This window comes from Chenopodium album, chromosome 6, assembly GCF_948465745.1.
Source record: "Chenopodium album chromosome 6, dcCheAlbu1.1, whole genome shotgun sequence".
Taxonomy (NCBI): domain Eukaryota; kingdom Viridiplantae; phylum Streptophyta; class Magnoliopsida; order Caryophyllales; family Amaranthaceae; genus Chenopodium; species Chenopodium album.
This window is the reverse complement of record NC_137839.1, coordinates 16,503,062-16,522,771: the sequence shown is the minus strand read 5'-3', so window position 1 is coordinate 16,522,771 and position 19,710 is coordinate 16,503,062. Positions and strand designations below refer to the sequence as shown.

At 36.9% G+C, this 19,710-nt stretch overlaps 2 protein-coding genes, 1 long non-coding RNA gene and 1 other non-coding gene across 4 annotated transcripts; 2 read left to right on the top strand and 2 right to left on the bottom strand.

Annotated features, from left to right (window-relative positions):
* The first annotated feature begins 6,528 nt into the window (after positions 1-6,528).
* On the top strand, positions 6,529-7,695 carry LOC145635915 (uncharacterized). Its single transcript, XM_081687290.1, has 2 exons — positions 6,529-7,163; positions 7,246-7,695. The coding sequence occupies exons 1-2, from the start codon at positions 6,642-6,644 to the stop codon at positions 7,366-7,368; spliced, it is 645 nt and encodes a 214-aa protein (XP_081543416.1). The 5' UTR covers positions 6,529-6,641; the 3' UTR covers positions 7,369-7,695.
* LOC145636735 (protein FAR1-RELATED SEQUENCE 6-like) lies at positions 7,439-10,301 on the bottom strand. The gene is made up of 3 exons (XM_081688290.1): positions 9,014-10,301; positions 8,292-8,915; positions 7,439-8,199 (listed from the first exon to the last, which is right to left on the bottom strand). Exons 1-3 carry the CDS (start codon positions 10,299-10,301, stop codon positions 8,177-8,179), a joined length of 1,935 nt encoding a protein of 644 aa, XP_081544416.1. The 3' UTR covers positions 7,439-8,176.
* Positions 10,302-11,321: 1,020 nt separating this feature from the next.
* LOC145635917 (uncharacterized) lies at positions 11,322-13,469 on the top strand. The gene is made up of 2 exons (XR_014113941.1): positions 11,322-11,871; positions 13,062-13,469. It is a non-coding gene; the product is annotated as an uncharacterized LOC145635917 (long non-coding RNA).
* Positions 13,470-19,340: 5,871 nt separating this feature from the next.
* LOC145637432 (small nucleolar RNA R71) lies at positions 19,341-19,447 on the bottom strand. The gene has a single exon (XR_014114217.1). It is a non-coding gene; the product is annotated as a small nucleolar RNA R71 (small nucleolar RNA).
* Between the last annotated feature and the right edge of the window lie 263 nt (positions 19,448-19,710).

Below are 19,710 nucleotides of genomic sequence, written 5' to 3'. Positions count from 1 at the left end.
ATGTGAAATTGCAAATGACTTGAGGAAAAGCTCCATAGAAGTTGTTTTGATCAATCTCTAATAGTTTTAAGTTGGTAGAATTGGCCAAGGATGAAACAAAATTAAAATCTTCGGGTTGATTATAACCTAAGTTGTTATGAGAAAGGACGAGGTGAGTTAGTCTAACTAACTTGTTTAGAGAAGGAACTTGTCCTCGAAGATTGTTATTATGGAGTTGGAGAGTTTCTAAATTTGAACAATTGGATATTGAAGCCGGAATATGACTGGTGAATTGATTATAGCTTAATGACAAGAATGTAAGATGAGGAAGAGTATTGCCTAAATCTGAAGGTAGGTTACCTTTTAAGTCATTGTTTAGGAAAGATAAATGTCTCAATAACGAGAGTTTAAAGATTGAAGGAGGGACTATGCCGTGAAACATATTGTTTTCTAAAGATAAAAAGGTCATATTCTTTAATTTTCCTAGACTTTTCGGGATCCTATCATAAAAAAAGTTGTTTTCAAGGTACAACTCTGTAAGGAAACTTAAATTTCCTATATGGGAAGAGAGTGTACCCGTGAGATGTGCTGAATACAGGTTTAGTTTCGTCACTTGCTCGTATTTACGGCTACAAGTAACACCGTGCCACTTACAAAAGTGTCGGGTGTCATTCCACAAGGTCATGATACCCAAGGGATCATCGCGTATTTGTGCTTTGATTTCAAGCAATGCCAATCTCTCTGTTTCATTGTTCCCGCCCACTTTAGAGTGCTGAAAACACAACAGCATAGACGTGGCGAAAACGATCAAGTTAAATACAATGCTTGAGCCGGACATGCTTTATTTTTCAAGATAATTGCTATAACTTCTCGAAAAAAAGAATAGAGAAAGATAACTCTTACAAACTATGGTGTAAATTCAGTAATGGATCGGATTTCTGTAAACACTTATCAAACAAAAGCATACATGATACTATGATAGTCAAGGTGAAAGTTGGAAGAAAGATATACTCGTAATTCATTATTAATAGGGATTAGGATGTAGAGACATGCAAGTAGGCAAGTTGTGGAGAAGACTAGACTTTGAACTTTCAACTTTGAATTTTAGACACTATGTTTTTCCCCCTCTTTTTTGGTTGCACTTCCTTAAGGGCTTTATTTTTTTGGAGAAGACTAGACTTTTTTTTTGACGGGATGAGAAGACTAGACTTTGAACTTTCAACTTTGAGTTTTTTACTTCATCTTTGAAAATAAATCCCCCACTTTAACCGGCATATTTGTCAATCAAGACGTGTAAACAAAAATATCTTTAATTATTATCGATAATCATAAATTATTTGCACAAATTCTTATATAGCCATCAGAGGCTTACTTCATATAGGGTTGTGTCATTTAAATTATTTTATATTTAGAAAATATACATTATTGAGACAATTAAAACGAGTACCAACATGACTAATCAATAATAATTAATATATACATTAATATTAGTGTAATTATTATCCATACATACTGTCATAGATGTTACTCCCTCGGTTTTGTAATAATTGCAACAATTTTACTTTTGCACTCACATGTTTATTTTGACTATACTTTTACATAAAAAAATATAAACCACATATGGTTAAATACATGTAAAATATTTTTGGGTTAGTGTTTATGTATATTTTCATTATGCTAACCTTTTATGCTTCTAGAAATACAAATGATCAGAGTTGTGCATTGACATTTGTAGCAGTCAAAGTGTTGCGATTATTATGAAACGGAGAGAGTAATATATATAAAAAATTGTCATTAATAAAGTAAGAAGCACTAACACTAGCTTGTATATGAACAAGCACTAATACAAGCTTGTATTTGAACAATAATATGAAACTAAAACTTAAATTAAATGGTGGGAGGGTGTTTTGTGTTAGGAGGGTTTTTTCTAACCTCCATTGCTAGGTTTCGTCAATTTTTTTTTTAAAGTTCTCCTTCTCTCTTCTCTCTTTTCTCTCCATCTCTACCATCTCTTTTCTCTTAGTCTAAGTTGTGAATCTTTGTAGGGGCTTCCACTGGTGTTCTTACCGATGGTAAGCTCTAAAAACCTTTTAATTGATTTCAATAAATAGATTGATTTCATCCTTATTAAGATGATTTATTTTTCTCTTGAGTTTATTTTCTTTTTATATTTGTATGACGAGATTTGAAAATCTAGGGTTTCATAATCTCTACAAGAATCCAGAGGACCATATGAGTATTAATTAGGTAGGAAAAGTGAAAAAGTGAGCCCAATAATGTCTTAATTGGACAAAAAACGTTACTCGGTAGTGTTATCCAAACGTTTCATAATTTGCGGTAGTTCTAAACAAATAATAAAAAAAAGTAGTTATTCACAAATAACGCTATCTTTATAGTAGTTTTAAACAAAATAAACTATTATTTCTTTACCATTCTAATAAACTAGTTGAATTTAATTAGTGTAAATTAAACTAATGAAAATGTAGTTGTAGCTGTTACTTAGCGTATATCATCAAGTTGGATCAAAATCAAGTACTAGTTTTACGTAATATCAAGTATTTCAAATGTCATGTCAAAATAGAACTAGAAAACCAAAAAAGGAAAAAAACTCTCTCTCTCTAGCGCCCCTCAACCCTTTCGCCTCCCCATAACTTCTCCAGCCATGAGGCTCACCGGCCAGCGTGCGGCTCACCGCCCATGCCACGGCGTCGGCGAGCCTCCGATCTATTCCTTTAGTATGTTTTTTTCTTTTCTCTTTTGCGTTTTAGTTTTCGTTTTGGTTTTTGGTATTTCCGGCCTAGCATCGCGCACCGCTTCCCCTTTTCGGCCGCTCCAGTTCCTCACCGGCCTTGATGCCGGCTTGCCGCCGGTTTTCGTTGCCGCTTCCCCGCCGTGGCTATGCCCCTCCGTTTTGTCCGTCGTTGCGCCGTTGTTTTCGAGAACGGGGAGGGAGATCCCTCTGAGTCCCTCGCGTAGGGCCGTTCTTAGTCCCTCGCGTAGGGCCGTCGCTGCCGCGGTTCAGGGGTATGGGGGGTATGGGCTTCTCGGGCGGGCCTTGGTGGCTCGGGTTTTATTGTCAGGCGGCATGTGGGTTGGGTTGGTGAACCTTGGAGCTTTGGTGGTTGAGCTCGGAGTGGCGGCGGGGTGGGTTGTTAGGGTTTCGTTCGTTGTCTTAGTTTTTATGTTTCTTCCTGTTTTCTCTTTTAGGAGTCTTTGTGTGCTTTTTAGTTTTGTTATTTTTTCTGTCTGTGTGGTGTGGTTGGGTGATATGGGGCATGCAGATCGGTTTACCGATCTTCTGGTGCAGGATTTAAGCCGGGTTTTTTGGCTATGGGGCTTCGATTTGATCTTCTGTTGGTTTGAACTAAAGGGTTATGCTTCCATGCCGATATCCGTGTTTGAATCGGAGATTCTCTTGTCTAAGGTGAAGTGTACGACACCAATTTTGATTTCGGGTCGAGGAGTACGGGATTCTGAGCCAATGAAGGTTCACGTCAGAAACTACAACATATTGTCAGACCCCCTTGCAAGAGGCTGCATAGGACAGCGTTATATGAGCCAAGGGTACTTAAGAAAGTCATTTTGCGAGCGCAATTGTAGTTTCCTTTATTTCGAACTTGTAATTGGTTCTTTTGTCTTTGTATTGTTCGATTACGATCTCTTATGTAAGTGCCGTATGGCTTATTATTAATGAATTTTAATCTCCCCCCTTCAAAAAAAAAAAAAAAAAAAAAAAAAAGAGTATTAACTAGTGTTTAACCGCGGGGATGTCCCGCATATATCAATACTTTAAATATTATTGTATTTTAATTTTCATGTGTTATATTTTATGTAGATGAATTTGACTTATAGTATTATTTTTTATATACATAATAATCTTAAGTACATCAATTTAGTTTAGATTTAATCTAAGAAAACAATTTAAAGTACAAATAAATACACTCTTATGGTCCACATAACTATTTAAGAAAATTAAATAAACAAAATTATTAGATAGCAAAAATTGATATGACATCTTATTCATTTTCCAATTGACCCAAATCAATTTTTGACATAAACATTTTTTAATTGATATGTTTTGTTTATATTTCTAATTGGGTGATATGACATCTTGTTTAATTTGTTTCTAATTGGATGATGTAACATTGGGGGTTGTTATTTGTCGCTCCCATTTTACCGAGTAACGCTCCCTTTTTTTCTTGAAATTCCAATTTTACCCCTAATATATAAATACGGTTTTTTCCTTCCCTACCAACATTTCTCACTTCTTTACTTCTCTCTCTAACTCTCTTACTCTCAACTCTCTAACTCTCTAAAACTATTTTTTTCTTTTTTTTTTAATAAAATTCAAAAATTGTTCTTCATTTTTTTAAAAAACAACAATCATCATAAACACAAAATAAAATGGGTGATTCGAGGCGGATTAGGCTGAGATTTGGAGGGAGGACCTTCGACGGCGCTGGTGGCAGCAGCGGAGGCGGCGGCGGCGGCGGCGATGGTAGAGACGAGGTATTTTTTTTTTTTTTAATTTCGGATCCAGGAACTTCCGCCCAAAATTTCCGGAAGTTCCACGGAGGATCCGCCTGGAATTTCCGGATCCTCCATGGAACATCCGGAAATTTTGGGCGGAAGTGACATCCGCCCAGAATTTTCGGATGTTCCATGGAGGATCCGGAAATTCCAGGCGGATCCTCCATGGAACTTCCGGAAATTTTGGGCGGAAGTTCCATTTTTTTTTTTTTTTTTTTTTTTTTTTTGGCCCGTTAATAAAATTGTTAATTTTATTTTTTTTTCGGATTTTGTTTTTTTTTTTTGTTATTTTGAAGTGTTATGGTGATTATTGTTGATATTATTATTGTTGTTGTTGTTATTATTGTGCTTATTATATTTTGTAATGTAATTATTTTAAAAAAATATGATAATTTTTATTATTTTGTTGATATTAGGTTTTTATTATTAATGTTAAGGTTATTGTTGTTGTTGTTAATTATTGTTTTTTTTTTTTTTGGATTTTGTTATTTTTATTATTAATGTTAAGGTTATTATTGTTATTATTATTATTATTGTTATTATTTTTAAAAATATGATTAGTATTATTATTAAACTAATTTGATATTAGGGTTTTTATGGTTATTGTTGTTGTTTAATTTTTTGTTGTTGTTGTTATTAGTAGTACTATTATTAATATTTTGAATTATGATTAGTATTATAGTTGTTGATATTAGTGTTATTATTATTGTTATTATGGTTATTGTTGTTGTTGTTAATTTGTATTTGTTGTTGTTGTTGTTGTTAGTTATTGTTGTTAGTTATTGTTGTTTTTAGTTATTGTTGTTAGTTATTGTTGTTGTTAAGGTTATATTTGTTGTTGTTAATTTGTATTTGTTGTTGTTGTTGTTGTTGTTGTTATTATTGTTGTTATTGTTATTATGGTTATTATGGTTATTGTTATTGTTATTACTAAAATCGGATTATTTTTTAATTTTATGTAGATCGAGGGTTCTGGTGCTCGACATGCAATATCACGACGTCTGAATGCATCTGTTAGGAGACAGACATCTCGATCTTCACCGGTTCAGCCGGAGCAGCAGCAATACGAGTCTACTAGTGGTTGGTCGAGAGACCAACAGTCTGGTAATAGTCGGCCCTTGTACTCTGCAAGTGGAGCACCCATATCTGACGATGAAGACGAATGTTCGGCTAGTCATGCTGGTGACCGAGATGAAGAACAGGACCCTCAGGATTTCCATATGGTATATAGGGGTCAGTTTGGGAGATTTGTTGGTAGTGGGTCGAGTCAGCCTACTTCCAGCTCTGCAGAGGCATGGTTAGTGCAGGAACCGATGCCGGGTGGGCCTGAGGATGGGTCAGTTATCCCTAGTTTTGGCGGTCACGTGGCACGGTATATCTGGATGGAGCAGGAGCGTAGTGTTTTACGCTGTTTGAGTAGGACAAAGTTATGTTCTGACTTGTTCACTTGGCGAGGCCGTCAATCTGCGGAGGACATTGCGGCGATTGATGCTAGTTGGTTGTCTCACTTGCCCGGCCTGATGTTTAAGAGACTTGATTGGCCGTTGATTTCTGCTTTTGTTGAGAGGTGGCAGCCAGATACGAACACCTTTCACATGCCATTTGGGGAGATTACGATCTTGCTGCACGACGTGTACAACATACTTGGGTTACGGGTTGCAGGCAATATGGTGTCCACTACTCCTAGCACGGACGTGTTACGGGACGCGTGCTCGGTCACCATGGATATGACTCCAGATGATCTGTCTGAGGTTTGCGGCACAAAGACCATTTGGCAGGGTAGTGGGGTGTTGACTGATAAGATTTTTGAGTCCACATTGGCGGTCGACCGGGATTTTAGTGAGCAGCTTGATGCATACTTGTGGTTAGTGCTTGGAGGTACACTGTTTGTAGACAAGAGTGGTAACCGTACGCATCCTTCCTTCCTCCACGAGCTATGTCACACGGATGTCCCTATTAACGAGTATGCTTGGGGAACAGCTGCACTAGCCTACTTGTATCGGCAACTGGGCACGGCATCACGGAAAGGTGCTGATTCGATTGCTGGTTGTCTCACGCTTCTGCAAGCGTGGATTTACGAGTACTTTCCGTGCTTTCGGCCACAGCAGGGTACCTTGACCCGGGACCTTCAAATGCCTCGTGCGTCTGCTTGGGATGTAGGAGCGGGATGTCCTAGCAAGAACCTGGAGCGCCTGTTAGCTTTTCGTACTAGGATTGATGCGCTTACTGACCGTGAGGTGAACTGGCTACCGTACGGAGCTGATCCTGCATTACGAGTGCCCCCCACTTTATTCATTGGCTGCATCCAGTACCGTAACATCATTGAGCCGTACATGCCTGATAGAGTGGTGCGCCAGCTTGGTTTCGTGCAAGGCATTCCCCGCGAGATCATCAGGCCAGAGAAGGCCAAGAGGCCGACTAACTTGAAGATGTATCGGGTAGACTTCCCGATTGAGATGACAGCTGTGATGTGGAAGAGGTTTGTCCCTGGGGTATCTCAGAGTGTTGTTTTAGGTGCCCTACCCAGGCTTAGTGCTGCAGCTCCTTCGGTTGCGCCCGGTTACATGCAGTGGCTGTACAGGTTTTCTCACCCGCGGGTATCTCCAGGTCCAGGAGTTACAAGCAACCTGCCTGAGCGGACTAACACTGATTACGTAAGTATTTATGCTTATTATTATATTAACAATGACTTATATGAATTTTTGTGTTTAAAATATGTTATTGTTTGATTTGCAGTGGATGGGTCGGTCCATGGAGATTCACCAAAGAGCACTAGCTGAGTATCCTGAAATGTCGAGTGAGACTCGAACAATGACTGAGCAGCTTGTATTTGATTGGAAGTCAAAAATGGGACTTTAGATTATTTTGATTAGATGTTCTGTTAGTGGTTTTACTTATGTTATGAACTTATTTTTATTTTTTGTTTTTTAAATGTACTGTATAAACTGGACACTTCTTTTATTTTATATTTGATGTTTTGTTTCATATCATGTTAGATTAAAAGCAAATACATTTAAAATTAATTTTGTAATTCTAATTTTCTTACAAATGTTCAAAGTTAGTAAATGTACATTACAAACTACCTAACTAATGCATCCCACATGTCCCTTCTCAACTGATATGCTTGATCCCATCCATTGACACTATCCTCGTGGTTTTGCGTCCACCAACCGGCGATCGGCGGGAGTGGTGAATCAGGTACAAGGTCAAGACGGATAAAATGTGATCCACCAACTGTAGCAATCACAAACTCTCGAGTCGGTGACCAAACCCCGTTGCGTGCCCTAAGCGGTAAGACTGTGATGCATGGGTAGTAGCAAGTTGGTACTAGGCCTACTCCGAGACAAATCACCCTTGCGTTGAACCACGTAGCAATAGGAAATAAATCTTGAATTGTAACCATCCAATGCCGCTCCCCGACAGCCCCACCATCCCATCGAATACGCTCCACGTTCATCCAAAGTCGCCCAAGCCCATAAATCCGTTCGTACAAATCAGGATGACCAGCGACCTCGTTCGCTATTGTTTCCCGAGCGTCAAACCACTTATTTTGATCGCCAAAGAAGAAGTCGGCGACACAACGAAAGCCACAGTTCCCATCACCAATCACATCCTTCCAAGACGAAATGTACGGCAACATTGGGGCTGGAAGCAAGTTCAAATACCTTCATTGACTAATGTCACTTGGATCTACAACACAAAATTAAAAGATAAATTATTAGTAAAGCTACAAGTATTAAGTTTACATATTTTTATATTAAATATAGAATTTTCGAAAATACCTGGTTCTGGGTCACCACCACGTTGAGTGTGTTGACGGTTCACATGCTCGAAATAGCTATGATCACGCCTGGTGTTATTTCTTTTCGGTCGACCACGAGTGTTAAGGTTGATATGTGGTTCTTCAAGGTGTGAATGATCTGGATGTAGCTCCTCTTCAATGATTCGCGTTACATTTCGACGTACGGCCGGGTCACTTTCCATGACTTCGTCGATTAGGGACCGAAAATGTGCAGCCTCCTCGGTCGAATCATTTACCACTTCAGGAATGTTAACACCATCACCAATAACCAGTATCTTCCAGAAAGAATGAATTTGGCTGCTATACAATCCTGTCTGTGCAACTATCGAATCATGTATCTGGCAAGCACATGGAAGACCATGGGTCAGACGCATAGCACATCCACACCGTTCATGGACCTGGTAACTCAAATCTCGCATCCTTTTCGTCTCGTCATCCAGAACTTTCAAGCAATGTTGAGACACTTTGCCATTTATACGTGACAGTGGCAACTGTCTGTACATCTGACCAATTTTAGACCTTGATGCCTCCAAGTCATTACGAATTTGTATGATGCGATTACCGATATGACAATGGACTCGGGCCCATACGGTATCCAAAGCACCTGCCAATGATTCTAATTAGTAAATTCAAATACAATTACAATTAATACAATTACAATTAAGTAACAACGAGAACAACTAATAAAATAATACAACTAACCTGTGGATGATTCTAACCAAGTTTTCACTGCTGAATGTTGGCTCTCAACTCTGCAGTTGGTGGTGTTACCAAAATGAAGAACCTGGTTCGTCCAAAATTTCACAAATTTCTCCTTATGACAAAGCCAAGTTCTCTCAACATACTGAATCACTTCCGGATATTTTCCCCACCTCACTTGCATGGCAGTTAGAGCACGATCATACTCCGCCTGTGTTGTTGCATTCACGATTTTGAACCATCTCCCAGCTCTAAAACTGACACCAACCTTCTTGTTTCCAAACATCTTCGTCACCTTAGCCTCCACATCTCTGTTGATGTGCCATAGACAGAGTAAATGTGACGTCCCTGGAAAGATTTCTCTCAAAGCCGCACATAGCCCAAGATCACGGTCTGAAATAAATACAGATGGCTCTTTATCAAACCCAATCAACTCCCTTAATCTCTGCAACACCCACCGATAGCTAGCCGTGCACTCGTCGCGCATGAAAACATATCCAACTAAAAAATTCTGGTTTGTCGGTGTCACGCCTACTATCTCAAAGAAAGGCATGTTATATTGATTGGTCTTGTAAGTAGAATCCATACCTATGACATGTGGGTATGTGCGGAGTATGTTGACCATGATCGGGTGCACCATAAATGCATGTTGCAAAACGTTGTGATCATCGTTCGTGAACCAGTAAATGTATTTACTCTCTCTCGCCAGATGAAGAAATTGCTGAACAACTCCTCTTCCTTCGGACATCTCCATCCTGAAGTCATTTCGGCAATTGTAAATATGTCGGATGTTTGGATGATCATCAGGAAATTGCTCGGCAATAGTGGACATGATGTTACGGGGAGCAACCTTGGACTTTGTCATGTCCCGCACAACCTGTTTTGCACCCGGACTCAATCCGCTCACTTTACGGTGACCCTCTGGGTACACAATCATTGGGTGGTTATGTGTCCCGGTGTGATCATTTTTCGCAATGATCTTCCAATTTTCGGTGCTGACATCATAATATATCTTGATGTAGAATGGACAACCATTAGCTTTGGTTTTGGTGTCCTTCCGTATCGCGTTCTCCAAATCTCTCGGCTTGCTCCTTCGTGACCGATCACATCGCAAATACCGATACGGCCGACCATCTCTGGTTTTGTTATAAGACGATTTCACCAATATAAATCCCAAATTTATGGAAACACCATCAGCCCATGTAACAGCATCGTCAAATGTAGGAAATAACGTATCGGTGACAAAATTCCCACTATAATTCACACCGTCACCGCCTTCCTCAGATTCCATATCCTATACAAATTAAACAAAACATGCTTTATGTCAAAATAATAATAATAAAAACAATAATAATAATAATTATAATTAAAATAATAAAAACAATACTAATAATAATAATAATAATAATAATAATAATAATAATAATAATAATAATAATAATAATAACAATACTAATAACAATATTAATAATAATAACAACAAATACAAAACAATAACAATATTAATGATAATAAAAAAATTATAACAACAACTACAAAACAATTTATAAGACCATAACATTAATTAATAAATAAATAATAATAATAATAACAATAATAATAATAATAATAATAATAATAATATTAATATTAAAATTATATTTCTACTAATTAATAATAACAATATCAACAGCAACAACAACAATAAAAATAACAGCAACAACAACAATAATAATATCAACTACAACAACAACAATAATATCAACATATTACTAATAATAACAATAATAATAACAATAATAATAATAATAATAATAATAATAATAATAATGAAACAAAAAATAAACATATTACTAATAATCATATTAATACAACAAAATAACATTACTTATCAAATACTAAATCACAACAATAATCACAAGATCACGAACAAAAAATACATAAAAAAAAAACTTAATAAACGTACTTAACATTTTAAAAAAAAAAAAATTAATAGGGACATCCGCCTAAAATTTCCGGATGTCCCTTGGTACATCCGCCTAAAATTTCCGGATGTACCATGGAACATCCGGATTTTTTAGGCGGATCCTACTTCCGCTTGAAATTCCCGGATGTTCCATGGTACATCCGGAAATTTTAGGCGGATGTACCTAGGACATCCGGAAATTTTAGGCGGATGTCCTAATTACCGAAAATAAAAAAAAAAAAAAAACTTACAGAATGATCCGACGCATTCTCCGGCGTACGTATGTTCCACTCGCCGTCCATGACCCAAGACCCGTCGGAAAATTTAACGATTTTTGAAAATAGAAAATTTAGGTGGTCGTGGGGACCGATTTGGTTGCAAGGTCGTGGGGACCGATTTTGGGAAGCTCGGGACAGTAATGTCGTGAAGTAAGGGGACCATTTCATGTATGGTGTCCAAATGGGGAACAAGGTTCTTTTTATAACCCAAATTGCATAAAGGGCATAGTGGTCCATTCAAGTAAAAAAGGGAGTGTTACCTGGTAATTTGGGAGCGACAAATAGCAGTTCAGTGTAACATTCTGTTAGTGGAATGGAGGGTGACACGCGGCGTATATACTTGATTTTTAATATACAACAAATATAGATAGTTTTATAAATCATTCTCCATATGGGGTTTTAAACGTTTAAGTTTGATTTGGGTTAAGTAGGACCGGGTTGATAAGGACACCCCTACCCTCAAGTCTTTGACGGGCTACAAATACATGTTCGACTCTTTCACATAGACAAAATAAGTAAGATGATCTCTTCAAAATCAGTTTATCTTGTTGGCATTCTTCTAGCCTTCACTCTTCTCTTCCCCTCTGCGGTTTCAACTCGACTCCTGGTTGAGTCTAACCGTTACAACCTACATGCTGGTGAGTTTTTTTTTTTTTTTTTTTTTTTTTTTTTTTTTTTTTTTTTTTTCAGAGGATTATTATTTTGGCTTACTTGTAAAGTTGTAATTTATAGTTTTATTTCTGTAAATAATGGAACCTATATAAAAAGAAATTAATAAACTTTTTTATAATCAAAATTAAGCATGGCAACAAGATAATCTTGGGATCGATTCTCATCACCCGCCCTTGTGGCTCTCTAAGCACCAAAAAAAAAAAAAAAAAAATCGATCCTTGTGTTTTGAACTGGTTAATTTTTTTTCTTAAGATAATATGTATGATTAAAGAGAGTAGTTGTTTTTCCGTTCAAAACAAAAAAGAAGAGAGTAGTTGTTTTTTATTAATTTAAAAAAGCCATTTTTTTTTTTTAAAATAGCAGTTTTTGTAAGTTGATATATATTTTTTATTTTTTTTTTTGAATTTTTTGAAAAAAAACAGTTTTTATTGATGTAGTATTATAATTTTTTTTTTTTTTTTTTTTGAAAAACATGTAGTATTATAATTTATAATGCCTTTTAAATTTATTAACCAAAATACCTTTTTTCTTATTTTTTTGTTATTTATGGAAAATTTGTCAAATAACACCTTTTAAACCTAAAATTAGAATTTTTTACGAGAACACACCTTAGGGCGATTTTAGGGGGATTGACTCGGTTTTTCGGTGTTGACCATCACATGAAGATGAAGGTCACGTGTCCACACCTTTTTTTTTTTTTTTTCCCAATTTTTTCTCCAATTACTTTCTCTCTCCTCAGAACCACAAAACCACAACCTAGCTGCCGAGGCGTCGACATCGACACCGCCGCCTAGCCAACCCAACGGCCGACACCACCACCCACCAACCTAGCCGCCATCACCAGCCACTTGAAAAAACCCCTTGAATTCCTTTCATTTTTCCCCTTTCCTCTCTAATTAGACTTTCACTCTCCTCTCTTCTTCCTAGCAACGAACCTTCGAATTCTATCAATTGAAGAGATAAAGTCCAGTTTTTGGAGGTGGTTAGGGGTGTTTATGGAGATGGTTAGGGTTTTTTTTTGAGTAGTTTGCATGGTGGGTCTAGTGGTTTTGGAGGGTGATGTATGGTTACAAGTAGCTTCTACCGTTAAAACCTCGGGTTTAATTACGAATTGTCTTGAAACTTCATTAATAAAACTCTCACTTTTGTTTACCAGAGTCCAAGGAGGGGTGCCAATCTACAACAAGTCGCCATTTACTTGACGCTCCAAGTCCATCAACTGTTGGTCCTACTGATTACGGTGACGAACCCGACCTGCCGTGACCCCTGGGGTTGCTCCTGGAGAAATGGTCCCTAATCTGCATGAGTTGATTGGCAATGATAGATTTGATTATGAATGTGAATTTTTCAAGGTTGATACATAATTAAATCGATTGCTTCACAAGTTTAATTTGCCATAGAATGAATTTTCCATTTTAAGGTTGTTTTTTTTTTTTTTTTTTTCCATTTCATTTCAAGTTGTGTAAGTAAATAATGATGCATGTTCCATAAATTATATATACTAGCTTGTACCCTTACTATGCAAGGGATATATATTATGGAATAATATTGTTTTTCTTGTTTATTTTTGTTTAATATTTTTTTTTTTTTTTTTTTTTTTTAAGAATTGTTGAATTAAGGTAGTTAATGAATTGTTTTGGAGAATAACAATGTTACGTTGGAAGTAGTTTTATTTTTGGAAATTTTCAATGGTGATCCTCAATTTGTGAGATACGAAATTGGTAACCCTCATAAAAATGAATTATACAAAATATGGCCTTATTTAAGAATTTTACCGTCTTATAACCTAATTTCATTAAAGTGTTAATAAAGGGCTCATTTGGCGTTGATGATTTGATGTGCGTGGTTTTTAGTTTTTTGGTGTTTTTTAATTTTTTTTTTATAATCATATAATGAATCATAAATTAGTCAAAATTTCAAAATCATGATTAATTTGATAAATGATAGCTAAAAAGTTGAAATACAATTTTCTTGTTTTCTATTTTTGGTTTTTTGATTTAAAAAAACAGAAAATCAAAAAACAAACAAGGACTAAATTAACTAAGGGTAGTTTTTTTATTAAAAAAAAAGATTAACAACCACCAATTATCCACCCACACCACCACCCCACTAGTCAACCACCCTCACGACCTCTCCCCTTCCCCTTAGATTCACCGTCGGCGCCCAGGCTGTACCCTATTCCTTATCTCGACCATCGCCCTGCCCCCCTAAAACCCCATCCATAACCCTCCCTCTTTCTTCTTACCCCCGAGCACTCTCCTCGCACCGTAACCACACAACCCCGCCCCCTCTCTTTCTCCTTCGCCTAGACCGAAACCAAACCACCTCGTTTAGGGTTTTGAATGAGGTTAAGGTTTCGGAACCACCCTACCTTAGTGAATTATTTCATTTAATCACCAATTAGCTTAATATTCGTTTAGGGTTTTGAATGAGGTTAAGGTTTCGGAACCACCCTACCTTAGTGAATTATTTCATTTAATCACCAATTAGCTTAATATTTGGTCTTATCGTCGTACCAAGTTGCTACTTTAATTTAATCTTGTGAATATATGTATTTAATATTTAATATTTATGGTGTCTAGGTGAGAAAGTTCGGTATTCCGTTTTGATTTTGACCCAAACTGAATCAAAACCGAATTAATTTAGTTTTGAATTTTTCAAACTGAATCCAAACCGAACTAGATTTGAAACCGAACCAATCTAAACCCAAATTTAAAAACCTAATTCGGTTCCAAATCAAAAACCGAACTTTTAAGGGGATTTTTCTAGATTGTTGAAGAAAAATAATTTTTTTAAAAAAACTGTCAAATTTATAATGAATAGATCTAAAAAAAAAAAAATAGTTAAAAAAAGAAGTAATACACTAACACAACTATAATAATTAATAAATTGTATTGATTACAAGACTAACATCTACAACTATAGATTATAATATAAAAGATAATTAAAAAAAATCAAGGATAACCCAGAAAATTTGTGGTGGTGGTGATTGAATGCGAAACGCGGCGATGAACACGAGTGGCGGTGAACATAAGTAGCGGTGAACACGAGTAACAATGGAATAAGGTGACAAACTATGACTGAAGGAGTGATGGAGGTGGTGATCGGATTGAGGGAGGTGGTGTCGTGGTGATGACGAACACCAGAACGCGAGCGGCTTTGAGAAACAGTGACTTGAGGGAGCACAAACACGAACTGTCGAACTGAGGAAGGAGGTGGCCGGAGTTAGTGAGGAGGTGGCCGGAGTAAGTGAGGTGTTGAGTGAGGAATGGAGGATTAGGGTTTTGGTGAGGAACAAAGGAAGGCTGCGACAATGAGAACCTGGAATAGTTTAAGAGGGGAAGTAAAAAATTAGGGTTTTGCTATATATATGTAGGGGATATATGGGCTGGAAATCTTTGGGCTCTAAAATTAAACTTCGGTTTGGATTTCGATTTTCGGTTTTTGACAGCCCCAAACCGAACCAAAACCGAAACCGAATTTCGGTTTGGTTTGGTTAGGTTTTCAGTTTTTGTCCATATCACTTTCATCCCTAATGGTGTTTATTTTTTTTTCTTTTTAGTTAGACCTTGTGATTTGCAATTATATACATTTACTTTCATGCTTATAACATGATTGATAGTTGTAATTGGGTGACGTGGCATATTGATTAAGTGGATTGAGTGGTGATCTGACATAAAAAAAAGGTTGAGTAGGTAACGTGATGTAATGAAAGGGGTCGATGTGGCACATAAACGTTCTTAGAACTAGATTAGTATATCGTGCAATGCACAGGTCTCTATCAATACATTATTAGTGGATTAAAAAATAATGTGCTTGAAATAATGGTGAATGATGTAATATGTTACAAACTTTTACCGTTGGAAACTTATACAATTAAGGTTCACCCATATAAAAATCTTATATAGATATTTAATAACATAGATTTTCTTTTCAGTTTACAAAAGTTTTAACAACAAAAATGAACCGATTCTTGAAGAAGAAGAAAAAAATTCTTGAAGAAAAAGAAGAGAGAAAACAAATAAGTGAAGCCATATATATTTGCAAAAAATGCCATAAATAATACAACCTTTAGCCCTTTTTTTAAAAAAAAAAATAAAAAATAATACAACCTTTGAATTATATATACCTGAATATTATAACCTTTGGGGGGGTCTCAATTTTAAACAAGACAAAAAACTTGTAACCTACTAAACCGGTTACCTATGACAAGTGTCGTCGTGTAATTGGTCTAAATATTGGGGGGAAATTGTAGTCCGATCCATAATCTTTTAGTTAAATAAATGATAAATATTGGGGGAAATCGTAGTCCATAATCTTCTCCAAATTTTAATTCTTTTGTTTGATTGAACATAATTTCACAAAATATAACTCTTTTTAAATTATTATTATTATTATTATTATTATTATTATTATTATTATTATCTCAAAAACAAAAGTCATATAACCTACAATAAATTAGTGGGAAGCCGAGATACAATATGGGCCCCCACTCCTCTAGCTATAGCAAATCCTACCCTAGTGAATATATGAGTTGTAGCACGAGCCCCAATGTCTTGCGTCATTGAGAACCTTTGAATCCGCTTCAGCAACGCAACATCCTCCTTCTCTAAATCCCCAAGTGAAGAAAAGGAGAAGGGAATGAAACCATATCCAATCGTCAGACAACGAGCTTCATACTTAACCCGCTTCCGATGAGCCGCATCAGCCACAACCCGTCTCGGAACAAAGTCAGATAGCCCTGTCTGTGTCAAAGGAGAAGACCCTGTGAAGTCGACACATACATCACGACCACGATCCCATGAATAAAGTAACACATCGGCAGGTCTGAGGGCCCTGTCATTCCCTCCAGACAATCCTGTGTCAACCTCCTTTCTTGCTGAAATCCTAGATTTGTAGCAAATATCAACAAATGTATCCCGAACAACATTGTGCCGATGTTTAATACCAACAATGCCAGCACACGACACCGCATGGTCGCCGATTACATCCCCAGTAAAAACCCGAGAGCAAGCAGAGCACGGTGTCGAGACAGAGAACAATGGAACACCCATCCGATAACACAACACACATCGGTATGTGATATGTCCATTTTATATAGTGTTTTATCCCCATCCCTTGGTCGTTATTAGTAGTGTTTTTGGCTCTTTCGGGCCACTTTTATTACTAATTTGTGTGTTCTAGTGTTTTCGTAGTCTTAGTTGTATTTTACAGGAAATTGCACTATTGGAGCATTTTCCTGGGTTTTGTTGGATCGACTACGGAAGCTAGAAGGACACGACCACTTTTGGAGCCCAAGACCGGTGAGAGCCGGTGATTAAGGGCTCGGTAATCGGGATACCGAGGTATATGGACCGGGTGATCAAGACCCTAAGTGGATATCCGGATTGGGCCGAAGAAATAAGCCCAATCGAAGCTCCGAGCCTCGAGGTGAAGCAAGGGCCCGATCGGGCAGCTTAGCTCGATCGGGCAAGGCGCGCAAGAGTGTGCTGGTGCGTGGCCAAAGGCGCGCCCGATCGGGTGAGCTGCTAGCTCGATCGGGCGCGGCTGTGAGAAGAGCAGTGCGAGAAAAAGGCGCTCCCGATCGGGCGCGTGTTTCTAGAAGAACTCTTTTGTCGAGCAATTAGTTTCTAATTAGGAAGTTGTTTTAGTTTTGTTTAAGTACGGTTTTAGGGGGATAAATTTCACTTACCCCTTCTTTCTTAGACTTTCTCTCTCTACTTAGTATTCTCTCTCTCTTAAACTCTCTCTAAACCTTTGTTCTTAATTCTTTCATTAATTCCAGATTACTCTTTGGTAACAATTTCTTCCCCTTTAATCTTAGTTATTTACTTTATTCCTTTCATCATGATTTATTTTATTACTTTGATTAGTTTAGTTTTTACCATGTGTGAGTAGTTTAATTTCTAGGGTTTATGGGGATCTAATAAATAATATGAAGGGGTAAATTATTGTTGTTGATTATCAATGCTAGATTAATTTCCTATTGATTGATTTAATGCTCTATGACTAGATTAGGCCTATCTTTTATGCATGAGTTTGACAATATTGATTCAAGAATCGAGAGATGAGAATTAATGTTTAGGTCTAGTTTCAATAGGCAAGTTAATTTATAAATGGTTAAGTCAAGATTCGAGAGATGAGATTTAATACCGATAAATTAATTGTGTGATTGTAATACGTAGCGAGAGCCCTTTACAATCTGGTTAATTGATGCATTGATGATTGACTATTATTGATTATTGGTATTGCATGATAATTTCTTATTGGATTGTTTTAATGTTTTACAATTGCGGCTTGTAAAAGTATAGCAATATTAAATTGATGAATCGAGCAGATGTTAATTTGATATTAAAGGCTAATTTCAATAAGAACTTAGATCTAGTAAATTGCGAGAGCCTATTAGATCTATGTTGATTAATAAATTGCGAGAGCTTGTTAATCATGTTATTTATGCAATGTCAATGATTGGTTACTATATTTTACCCTGGAGTATTATTTATTGGTGAACCTATGCCCTAGATCCTTTCATATATTGTTTTCTTCCTATTCTCAACCTTAGTAGCTTAGTTTCTTACTTAATTATAAATATTGGTTACTTAAATAATTTAGATTATAATAATAAATTAGAATTAAAAAGACCTGTTTCCCTATGGAGTTCGACCCTACTTCCCTATCTACTTTAGTTAGAGATTTAGGTAATTATTTTTGATTAGGGGATACGACTTTACCCTGTCAAAATTTGGCGCCGTTGCCGGGGAAACGGTTTTATTTTTATTTCTGATTGTTTTTTGTAGTCTAGATTATTTCTCTTTTGTCTCAGAGAGCGTTAGTTCTCTGAGACAAATCTCATATTTGCTTCTAGTTTTTGTTTATGCCCAGGTGTTCCAGATCAGGTTATATCCCATTCGATCCTGAGATCGAACGTTCCTTTCATAGACAGAAAAACTTCTACAAGCAAATCCTGGCGGATTCTGGTGATAATAACAATAATTACCGCGATCCTCCAACTGATTCCAGCGATTTAGAGGCATCATTAGACGCAGAATCAGAGATGACGGCTCCAAAGATGCTTAGTGATTATTCACAACCAAAGCTTACGTATTTTCCACATCTCACCCCTACTCCGGCCCTTGATGGGGTTCAATTCGAAATCAAACCTCAATTTATAACGATGATAGAGAGGAAGCAATTCAGTGGAGCCAAGGGTGAAGACCCGAATCTTCACATTGCCGACTATTGTCAATATTGCAACACCATCAGGCAAGCTGGGGTCACTCAAGACCAAATCAGGGAGATTCTCTTTCCCTTCTCTTTAACTGGAAAAGCTAAATTGTGGTTTAATGGCTTAAATAGAACTACACTTGGTATAACTGACTGGGAAACTCTTGTTTTGAATTTCTATAACAAATATTATCCTGCAGAGAGAACAGCAGTACTACGGAGTGCGATTCAGAACTTTTCCCAAGAAGCCGATGAGTCTTTATATGAGGCTTGGGAGAGGTTCAAGGACTTACAAAGAGAATGCCCTCACCATAATTTAGCACAATGGCAGTTAATCCAAGCCTTTTATAACGGCATTGGAAATTCTTCTAGAATAATTTTAGACTCTGCAGCTAGTGGGAGATTTATGAATTTTAATATCGATGATGCAGGTCAGGTTATTGAAGATATGGCGATACACAATTCCCAATATGGGAATCCCAGAGGATTTGCTAACAAGGGGAAGCATAGTGTCGACTCTGTATCCTTTTTGCAAGCTCAACTGACCTCTATTTGCCAAAAATTAGATAATCCGAGTACTG